At 28.6% G+C, this 12,306-nt stretch overlaps 1 protein-coding gene across 1 annotated transcript in view; it reads left to right on the top strand.

Annotated features, from left to right (window-relative positions):
* Positions 1-12,306, top strand: part of LOC105622246 (glutamate--cysteine ligase catalytic subunit) — a 143,760-nt gene that overhangs the window by 41,176 nt on the left and 90,278 nt on the right. The window contains exon 2 of the mRNA XM_012203669.1: positions 7,201-7,310. Within this exon, the coding sequence (XP_012059059.1) occupies positions 7,201-7,310 (110 nt within the window). The remainder of the gene's footprint in view (positions 1-7,200; positions 7,311-12,306) is intronic.

Here is a 12,306-nt window from a genome sequence, read left to right as displayed (position 1 = left end):
TTCAATTTGAAGAAATCGGCTGCCGAATCGCATCGAATGTTGTGAAGACCTATGGCGACAATCGCATGGCTTTATCGGAAACAACGTGCAGAGATTGGTTTCGCCGGTTCAAAGACGACAATTTTGACCTGAGTGACAAGAAGCGAAAATCGGCCCAGGAAGGTTGAGGACTGTCAATTGCAGGCTCTTTTGGACGAGGACGATACCCAATCGCAAAAAATGCTTGCAATTGGGTGTTTCTCAAGCAGCCATTTCCATGCGGCTGCCATGGGGAAGATTCAAAAGATCGGAAAATGGGTGCCGCATGAACTGAACGATAAGCAGATGGAGCGACGCCAAAATACATGTCAAATTCTGCTTGCCAGACAAAAAAAAGAAAGTCGTTCCTGCATCGGATTGTGACAGGCGATGAAGAGTGGATCTATTTTCAGAATCCTAAACGCAAGAAATCTTGGGTTGATCTCGCCCAACCATCAACATCTTCTTCAAGATCAAATTGCTTCGGACGGAAGACGATGCTGTGCGTTTGGTGAGATCAGGAGTCATCTACTACGAGCTGTTAAAACCTGGTGAAACTGTTAATGCTCACCGCTATCACCAACAATTGATCAAATTGCACCGTGCTCTGCGTGAAAAAAGGCCGCATTATCGGAAAAAACATGACAAGCTGATTTTTCTCCACGACAACGCACCATCGCACACATCAACAATGGTCCAAAACTACTTGAAGAGTACTCAACTGGGAAGTGCTACCCCATCCCGCTTACTCACCAGATCTGGCACCTTCTGACTATCACCTGTTTTCATCAATGGGCCATGCGCTCGCTGAGCGGCACTTCGATTCTTACAAAGACGTCCGAAAATGGCTTAATGAGTAGTTTGCCTCGAAAGATGAAGAATTTTTTTGGCGTGGTATACATAAATTGCCCGAAAGATGGGAAATATGTATAGTTAGCGAGGGCAAGTACTTTGATCAATTAAAGTATTGTCCATCGCTGCCTACTACTTTTTCCCATCTCAGGCAATTTTCCATCTCGAATTCCATTTCGAAAAAATGACTCGTCTTTGGAGGCGATTCAATTTTGGAGCCAATTTTCGCTTTCTGCGAAAGAAGTGAATCGGTGACTTGCTGCATTCTTCGGAACAACTAGTAATCAGAAGGAGCAATATCCGAAGAATACAGCGGGTGCGCTAAAACATTCCATTTGAGCGTTTCCAAATATTTTTTACGATTTAGCGACATGAGGCCGAGCGATGTCATGAAGAAGAATAACTTTATCATGTCTTTGCTCGTATTCCGGCCATTTTTCTCGCAATGCACGGCTCAAACGAATCAATTGTAGCCGATACCGATCGCCCGTAATGGAATCGAGAGGTTTCAGCAGCTCATAGTAAACAAGACTCTTTTGTCCCTTTGGTCCCACTAGATACAGAGCATGATCTTCGAACCATGAATGTTCGGCCGTGATGTTGATGTTGATGTCGATGGCAACGATTGACCAGGCTTAGCGTAGTATTTTTTCTTCTTGGGATTGTCGTAAAACATCCACTTTTCATCTTCAGTCGCAAATCCGATGCAAAAAATCTTTTCTCTGTTGTCTTTGAATCAGCTGTTCGCAAGTGAAAAATTGCCTTTCAACGTCTCTCGATTTCAGTTCATAAGGTACCCTTATTTTTGAATCATTCCCATGGCTCTCAATCGTACAGCTTATTGAGTTACCCCCAATGATTCTGCAAGCTCCTCTTGTGTTTGACTCTGATCTTCTTCGAGTAATGCCTCTATTTCTTTGTCTTCGAATTTTTTTGGCTGTCCAGAGCGAGGCTTGTCTTCAAATTTTGCTGAAATTTCCATCCTTGAAACGTCGAAACCATTCCCTACATGATTTATCAGTTGGAGCAGTGTCACCATAAACTTCGATAAGCATTCGATAGGCTTCAGTCGCACTTTTTTTCCAATTAAAGCAGAAAATCAAAACTTCCCACAAATGTTGCTTGGTTAACACAAAATTCGACATTTCAAACACCGTAAAAGTCAAGGTTTTTGTATGAAACTCAAAGCGATATAAACTGAATATTATTAGCAGATGTTTAACCTCTTTGAAAGTGCCAAAATCAGCTGTCACTATGAACCATTCGCAACAGCTGGAGCCATCTTTAGGGAAACGGACCGAACTAATTTGTACTCCCAATATTATCATTATTTTTAATTCTTTGTCAAAAATTATTACTCGAAAAAACTAATGTATTAAATGAAAACTTAAACCCGGACAGTTTTAATTTATCATGTTAAATTTATCATGTTAAGTAAATCATTAAAAAATAAAATTCGTGTAGTACTATCTTGTGACTCAACAAACAATTTCATATCGTTTGAAATTATTGGAAATGATTCAAAAGCAAGGGAATTGGGTTCCATATGAATTGAAGCCGAGAAACGTTGAACGCCGATTTTTCACATGTGAAATGCTGCTTGCCAGGCATAAACGAAAGGGTTTTTTGCATCGTATAGTCACTGGTGATGAAAAATGGATCCACTACGATAACCCAAAGAAGAGAAAATCATGGGGATCACCTGGCCATGCTTCAACATCGACAGTCAAGCCGAATATTCATGGAAAAAAACTCATGTGTATTTGGTGAAATCAGATTGATGTCGTGTATTATGATTTGTTCAAACCGAACGAGATCATTACTCTCTACCAAACACAATTGATGAGATTGAGCCGAGCACTCAAGGAAAAACGCGCCCACTATTACTCCAGGCATGACAAAATTATTCTCCTGCATGATAATGCTCGACCACATGTTGCGGCGTCGGTCAAAACCTACTTAGAACACTCAAATGGAAGTTCTACCCCACCCACCGTATTCTCCAGACATTGCTCCTTCCGACTACGACTTGTTCCGATCGATGACGCATGGTCTGTCTGAGCAACACTTCACATCAAATGAAGATTCTAAAAATTCGATGATTAGCCTCAAAAGATGAAGCGTTCTTCCGACACGGTATCCACATGCTACCAGAAAGATAGGAAAAAGTAGTGGCTAGCGATGGCCATTACTTTGAATAAATCATTATGTATCGTTCTTTCACAATAAATGCTTAATTTTTGATAAAAAACGGCGGAAATTTATTTGTACTCCCAATAATAAATCAGTAGATACAATCGAAGTATGATTTTCGCATCAATTATCGTGTATCAAGGCTCTTAATTGTCCGTTTTTTATTTTATATTTTCACAATATTTGATTATAATAAAATAAATAATAAAAGATAATTACAATTTTAATGTAATAATAAATTTAATCTGAATTTTTTTTTACGCTGAATAAAAATCAAATTTACTATTTATTTCTTTTTTCTTTTTCTCATAACACAAGTTTTACAAATTCATATTTATTTATTTTAGAATCTTACACTTAAATCTTATAGCTTGCACAATTTTTTCATAACTTATACTATTTAACCCAATTGATCGTCGAATATTTACCTACGCTAGATACTTCTTTACTCTCATGGAAATATTTCTCATTTTTCTTACATTCTTATTATACGTGTTTTTAGCACTATGTTATGCCATTTACATTTATCTTTTCAGTACTATGTATACCATGATCTAGCATTGCTTAGTGTTTACTTCTTTAATTTTTTGTGATAACATTTGAATGGATAAGTTATGGATATTCTTTACTTTGGTTACATATCAATTATATCATTCAATATCATTGGTTAAAGTCAATATTATTTATTTAATTTAGTATGATTGAAATTTAACTTGATACTAATTATTGATATCAAATCTTTTTTACGAATAATACATATCATTAGAGTATCATTAGGTAATTAACAAAGATAGAACCACTTAGGTTTTACACTTTTTAATTTGATAGAATTTAACTTGATTAATTAAAACTGTCGGGTGAATTTTAATTTTTCATTTGATAAATTAATTTTTTTCGAGGAATAATAATTTTTGACAAAGAATTAAAGCTGCCGTTACTTGAATTAGAATAAGAAGACTTTCAATAAAAAATATCCTGAAGAAGAATTAAAACTATTAATTAAAACTATTAATTGGGTTGGATGCTTAGGTTATATTTAGGTTTTAGTCGAGAAGCATGTATATTTTTAGCACCTTTTTCTATCTTTTTTAAAAAGCATATTTGTATATTGATATCACGATTGTGTAGTGACGTATGCGTCTTTCTGTAAAGTTTACTTTATAATTGACCTCAAGAAATATATTTTCATGTGTTTGTACGAAATTTGGAGAGGGCCGAAATTGTTATTGATTCTTTTTCTTTGTGATATAATTTTTAAATAATAAGTTTTAAAGGAGAATTAAAGATATAATTATTTGAGTCGATAAAAATGTCAAGACGATGATCATCTCCTTTTCCGAAGAATAATAATTAAGAAACCAACATAATATAATTTGCTATATATATATTAAATTTTATGTAAATCTTTTTTTCCGTCCGATTTTAAATATTACTTGTTATATTTGTTATTTTGTATAAAACAAAATTAAAACAAATGGAGATCAAGGAGGATAAGTCACATTTTTATTATCACTTTCTCTAGCTTAGTTAATAAATATAGTGTATAATTTCGTTTCCATTTGATCTCCTTTGATTATGTTTGTATTAAGTTACAAACGTATAAAGCTCGATGACGAATAAATCGTTTTTTATTATCATTTCCTAGCTGAATTATTAACAAATATTATACCAGCGCTTCTTGCATTAATATGCTAATAATGCACTTTCGCGCCAAAACGTTCAACAGTACATTTTGACTGGACGCGCATTCTCACTCCGAAACGTGTAACAGTACATCTTAGCTGAAGGATAATGATGAACATGAATATAATAATAACGACGATGTATCTTAAAAGTTTTACATCGGAATTTTGGGTCGCAATATCTTCGCACATAGAAAAAAAATAACAGTTTTATTACACAATTCGAGCGGAAACTCGATTGAGCGTATGTAGAACTTCGATTCAATCGTTATTGAGATCCCTCGCAATTCGTGATCTCGCATAAATCAACATGATAGTGTCGCTGTGCATGGTTTAGCATCAAGACACCGTGTTTCCTGATTTAAAAAATATCACACACAGAATGTATTTTAAAACATAAATCCACATTTAAAACAATCAACATATTAATGGCATGATTCTCTACGATAACTATACAAGATAATCCAGATAAGGAGGAGCTGGCATATACATGTTCTTCATAAAAAACTGAGTCGAAAATATCAATATCAAAATGTTGAGTGTCAATAATGTTTGAATGGTGAGTCTTTGAAACCATCAAACTATCGCGTTTAAAATTTGCGCTGTTAAACGCGGCGCAATCAAGTGACCGGTCACGCGGATATTTTGATGGATATCGCTAAACGTCACAATGTTGAATAAATATTGAAAAGGTTCCGTGAAATCTTTATTAACATCTACTGCTGTATCCTTAAATTGAGTTCAATTTAATTGACGAGGAATAATTTCAATTGCAAATTCGAATAATAAACATAACAAAAAATAAAACATCATTACAAAATATGTGCTTTTGAAATACACATTTTAAGTAATAAACATATAATTAATTACATTAATAATAACATTAATAAATTAAATCAATATTAACTAAATTATTCAAATAAATAATAGTAAACAATAATATTAAAAACATCAATCAACAAATATTTCCAATTTTTTTTTAAATAGTTTTATCATAAACAACATTAGAAAATATTTACATTTGAAATTCATAATAAATACAAATAAATATTTCATATTTATGAAATGAAATGAATAAAATTCTAAATTACGACATGAAAAGAAAGAAAATTATTATTAATATTACAGTGAAGGAATTGAAATAAGCAAATAATAAGCTGTATTTTTACTAAAAATTACATTTTTAAAAATGTTTTAAAAATTTTTAGAGTAAGTCTTTGAAATAGCCATCATTTATTGTTCAAAATGTAATTTTTCGAAACTCTTCTCCAGTGAACAGAATAATAAATAGTTGCTTTTAATGCTTATCTGGTTCTAAACAATCATTAATAAAGTAATAATCCAAATTTGTTGTTTTTTAAAAAGATATTCAATTTGTCAGTACAAATTTGTATAATATGAATAATTTATTATGAGAGCAGTGTATTGTCAATTACAAATATATAAGTTGTGTTAAAAATTTTTGTTTCTGAGAAAAATATCATAGATAAGGATTCAGTATAATTTGTAACAATAAATTATAAAATAATTCTCAAAAAAAATTGTGAAATATTTAATACAAAACAGCATCGATAAAATGCAGCTTAGAAACCTATGAAATTGATTTGAGTCTAACGGTTTCTGTTTTTTTATCAAAAATACCATTTGAGAGAGAAAAAAATGGAGGCCACAATGTAGTTATAGTCCAGTTTTTTTTTTTTGAAAATCATTAAAATCAAAGTTATTTTCAAATAATGATAACTCTTATTAATAAATGCGTTAATTTATTTTTGAGATTCTACAGTATATATTTATATACATTTAAAGGTACACTTATCGATAAAAATGAATATGAATACAAATCGAAATGAAAGTCGATCGATAATAGTTAATCGACTGTTTGTTAATTAACGATAACAGTTGATTATCTCTTTGCCGAAAGTTGTTTTCATCAGAAGCGTGAAAACTTCAAAATATGTTTGAATAATGAAAATGTAAAATTCTAAACTTTGATGCCCCGACACTATTCACTAGTTTTTCCGAACAATTATTATGATTCCTCGGTATTAATTATCAAATCTCATCTTTCTCAATTTTTTGCGTGCTTTCTACAGATTATCCTTTATCGCGACTTTATCGTGAATATACCGATCTTTTCGATAGATAATCTACTCTGCTGAATTTTTTTTCTTTTCCTTATACCTTTTCTTTGTTCCCAATATTACTGATCATTGCTTATCTGCTTATTTTCTATTAGGATAATGTATATTATTATGTAATTATATATTATGTAATTATTACTTTAGTGTAAGAATATTTGTTTTTAATTGTTTTTAATTTCATAATTTATATAATATTGTTTTTATTATCATAATTTAATATAACCAATTCTGTTATTTTTTCTTAATATTCACATAAGTATCTAATGAATATATTGATATTTCTCTCTTTCTGATAATTTTTTACTTTTATATAGGTAGAATACATACTCGTAAAATTTGATGATGATGCAAAAACTGCGAAGCTTAGTTTAAGAGCTATGGAAATATTAAGAATTTTAAATGAGAAAGAAAATGAAGATCCAGAGTAAGTCTAAATTATATATACTGATATTATAATACTTAATTCAGATAAACATCCGAAAACCGCGACTATTTCTGATTTCGATGAAACTTTATAAAAAGTTTGATTTCAGGTTAAAATGAAAATTCTTAAAAGAATTTATGATGACTTCTAGGAAAAAGCTATTATTTTAAATAGTAAAATGAATAATAAATGTTTATATTAATGATGAAATCATCAATTTTAATGATCTTAAAGTATATTAAAAAGAAAAGTTACTTAGTTTTCTCCGTTAATCTGATAATTCTGTAATGAATCTACCATGTACAAAAGATTTGATATCAACTGACATCGCGTTAAATCTCATCAAATTAAATAAACAATATTATAATTCTAATAATATGTATCATTTATATAATAATTTGATATTAACAATGAGTACCAAGTAAAATTTCATGAATAAAGAATATAATCCAAGTGGTATTATTTTCAATTTTTATGCCATGAAATCTAAGTAGCGTCTTTATATTCCTATTGAAGGATCTTTCTATTCCATTTTAAATGGCTTTAATTTTTCATAAAAGAAATTATTGTATTGCAATTCATTCAAAGACATTTTCTTTTTCAAATAAAGTAGTAGTTATTTAATTCTCCTTCAAAATTTCGTAATAATATTACAAATTCGTAATTATATTACAAAATTTCATTATCTTGCTCAATTCAAGTTATCACAAAAAGTTAAAGAAGGAATACTTAGCGTTGCTAGATCTTGATATAATAACATATTAGTATAAATATAAATATAATATATAAATATAATATATAAAATAAAAAAAATAAGAAATATTCCCATAAGAGTAAAAGTATCCAGTGTATGTATATATGCGATTGAGTTATACAGTCGTAGAAGTATGAAAGTTATGCAAGCTATTAGTGCAAGTTTAAGTTTAAGATAAATTTGGACTTGTAAAACACGCGTTATAAAATTATTAAGTATAATATTTAGATTAAATTCATTATTACTTTGAAATTAAAATTATCTTTCATTATTATTATGAACTATTATTGTAATTTTTAAATTTAATTATTTTCATAGTTTTTCTTATTTGATTCAGAGGACCAAGTGTTTTTACAAAAAAAAAACTTTTCTATTTAAATTAAATTTGTTCATTTTATAATGTCAATTTTTTTAGTTTTTTTGTGATAACACTTGAATTGAGCAAGGTAATGCAATTTTGTGATATAATGTTTGTTTTGAAGGAGAATTAAATAACTATTATTTTAGTTGGAAGAGAAAATGTCTTTGAATGAATTGTCATATAATAATTTCCTTTATAAAAAATTAAAACTATTTAGATTAGAAATAAACTCTTTCAATATCATAAGAATAATATAATTCAAGTGATACTATTTTTAATTTTTATATAACAAAAGTTAAGCAAGAATATAACGAGATCGTTATATTCTTGCTTAGCTTTTGTTATATATTTTTTATTTAACTTGGTACCAATTGCTGATACCAAATCTTTTATACGAATGATACATAGAATTTTGTAGAATTTAACTTGGCGTCAGTTGTTGATATCAAATCTTTCATACAAGTGATACATATATCTGTCATTGGAGTTAAGTAAATCAAAATGATACATATTGGAAAAAAATTGCTCTACCAAATTAAAAAATAAAACTATTTGATACTTACTATCTTTACTAAGTGATACGTAAAAATTATGAAAACTATGTTATGAAAACATTATTTAATTTTTACCAAGTGATATCTGTTATATCTGTTTGTTATATCTGTTTGTGTTTTTGCGTTGAAAGTCTTCTTATTTCAACCTTTCAAAAAAAGTAATAGTAAAAAGTTACTTTTATTTTTTTTTAGAAATATTTTTATTGAAGATTTTATTTTGATTCAAGTAATAATAGTTTTAATTCTCCTTCAAAAATTATTACATAAAAGTTATTATTTGATTTAATTTTGAGGGTTTTTTCTTAAAAACTGATTTATTTAAATAAGATAATATTAATGAATGAATATCTTAATTAACATATTTTCCTTTGTTTTGTATAACATTTCTGGCAAAAGATGGATTCCGATAAAAAAATTCTTTTTTGGAGTTGATCCAATTTTCAAATTTTCTTACACCTTCGAAATTATGTGTATCCTCTAGAGCATGTTGCATCAATCGGAAATGAAAAGAAGATGGAGCAATATCTGAAAAATTGCGGTGAGACTTCTCATTTCAGCTCTAATAATGTTTGCTTCATGATAATGCAATATGAAGTCGAGCATTGTCATGAAGAAGAATCACTTTGCGTCGTTTATTCGCAGTTTCTGGTCTGCTTGCTTTAATTTATATAATTGTTGTCGATAACGATTAGCGGTGATACAATACTTTCTTTCGGATTAACAGTTCATAATACACAACATCTTATTAACACCTTAATTAATAGAACAATATTAGCATAAGTTTCTATCAGAATTCTATGACCTTCGCCTTTCTTCTGATTAAAAAATGCTCTGTAAGAAGCTCCATTTTTTAAATCGTATAATCATGATGTTTACTGCGTCTATTGTTAATAAGTGCCTAAATACTATGGAGTAATAGTAAAGCATTAAAATATATGTAATTCATATTTGTTAATACAAAATATATGATATCAATAGAAACTTATCTTTTTAAAAAAAGTAAACGAAGATGTTAAGCATATATGTGCTTCTCGAATAAAACGTAAATCACACGTATCTTTTTATTATTCATTATCTAAGCAATAGTAGTTTTAATTCTTTTTTAAAGATATTCTTATTGAAGATTCTCTTATTCCAACCCAAGTAATGTCGGCTTTCTAATTTTGTCAAAAATTATTTCTTGAAAAAAACTTTCAAATTGAAAATTAAAACCCAAATGATACAGTCTTATCTAACCAAGATAAATACTAAAAGTAAAATCTAAGTGTAGATACTATCTTTGTTACTTAATAATGATATGTATCATTCATGATATGAAATATTTGATGTCAACAACTGACATCAAATTAAATTCCATAAAATTTTATGTATTATTAGTTTAAAAGATTATCTTTTTAAAAAAGATAAAGAAAGACGTTAATAGTATATATGCTTCTCGAATAGAAAAAGTGATACATTATGTATCTTTTTATTATTCTTACCCAAGTTTTAATTCTTCTTAAAAAAATGTTCTTTTATTGAAGGTCCTCTTATTTCAACTCAATTAATGATAGCTTTAATTTTCTGTCAAAAATTATTACTCCTTAAAAAAACTATTGTGCCAAAGTAAAAATTAAAATCCAAATGATACATTCTTAATCAAGTTAAGTTCTATCAAATTAAAAAGTAAAACCTAAGTGGTAGTACCCTGTACTATTTTTATTATTTTACATATATACTTAACTTCAATAATATATGTCATTTATATAAAAGATTTGATATCAACAAGAGCTAAGTTAAATCCATATCAACTATAAATATGGAATATAATCCAAGTGGTATTATCTTTAACTTTTGTGCAATGACATCTAAGTATACAGGGTGAACAAACATCTCAGAACAAACATTTGTTCTTAAAATGACATTCCTAATAATTTTAAGACAATTTTTCCTTTGTCAAAATTTTATCCTTGTTTTGTTTTTTAATTATAAGGGAAAATAACATGTTTTCCCTGTCCTTTCCTTTCTTTTCTCTTCTATCTTGTAGAGATATCTTCATACCATAGCCGAGCTGGAAAAAAATAGAATAATTTCATGACTGTAAATTTCAACGAGATTCTCATAAATCCACCAAATATTATTAAAATTTTATCTTTCACATTAATTGTATCACATTTATGTGAATTTTTGACTTTCACATTAATTGTATCACATTTCTCGCACATTTGATCGATTTACAAAAGAATCTGAACATATATTCGTTTCAATTCAACTTATTGCACCGTGTGCATCAGTTCAAACAATGCAGGAATAAAAAACAGACCTAATTGTTAGACTTAAATCTAGTTGCACAACTTTCGTAACTTACAACTATGGTATACAACCCAATCACATATATGTACACACACTGGATACTCTCATGGGAATATTTGTTATTTTTCTTATTTTAAATATTACATCGTATTTTTAGTATGTTATACTATGATCTAGTAGCGCCAAGTATTTACTTTAATTTTTTTGTAGTAACTTGAATAGGCAAAGTAACACAATTTTATGATAACGTTTTAAATATTGTTTTGAAGGAGAATTAAATAATTATTACTTTGGTTGGATGAAAAAAATGTCTTTGAATAAATTGCGAAATGAAAATTTCATATAAGAAGAATTAAAGCCATTTGGATCGGAATAGAAAGGTCCTTTAAGAGAATAAACAAAGATATATATTGGATTGTCCGGAAAGTTCGTGCCGACTAACTTATATAATTTAATAAATATATATTAAAATTTAAATTTTCTGCGTTTCAATTTTCCTTCAACATTGGCACCAATACTTAAGTTTCATTGTATAAAAGTTAAAGATAGTACTACATTATATTTTTTATTTAATTTGGTATGGGATTTAGTTTTGCGCCAATTGTTGATATTAAATCTTTTATATGAATGATACATTTTATTAAAATTAAATAAATAGCAAATATAGTATCACTTGGGTTTTACTTTTTAATTTGATAGAATTTAACTTGGTTAATTAATACTGTATCATTTAATTTTTAATTTTGTACAATGGTCTTTTTCAAAGTTAAAATTACTTAGGTTGGAATACGAGAATCATGAATATCTTTGAAGAAGAATTAAAACTGCTATTATTTAGGTTGGAGTAATAAAAAGATACTTAAGTATCACTTAGGTCCTATTCGATAAGAATGTATATATGTATATATATATATATATATATATATATATATATATATATATATAGTAGTNTATTAGTAGTTAGTTAGTTAATTATAGAGTAAGTCGGTCGTACTAACTAACTACTTAGTTGTAGTACGTACGTAGTACTACTAC

The sequence above is a fragment of the Atta cephalotes genome (assembly GCF_000143395.1).
Source record: "Atta cephalotes unplaced genomic scaffold scaffold00042, whole genome shotgun sequence".
Taxonomy (NCBI): domain Eukaryota; kingdom Metazoa; phylum Arthropoda; class Insecta; order Hymenoptera; family Formicidae; genus Atta; species Atta cephalotes.
This window is presented reverse-complemented; position numbering and strand designations above follow the sequence as displayed.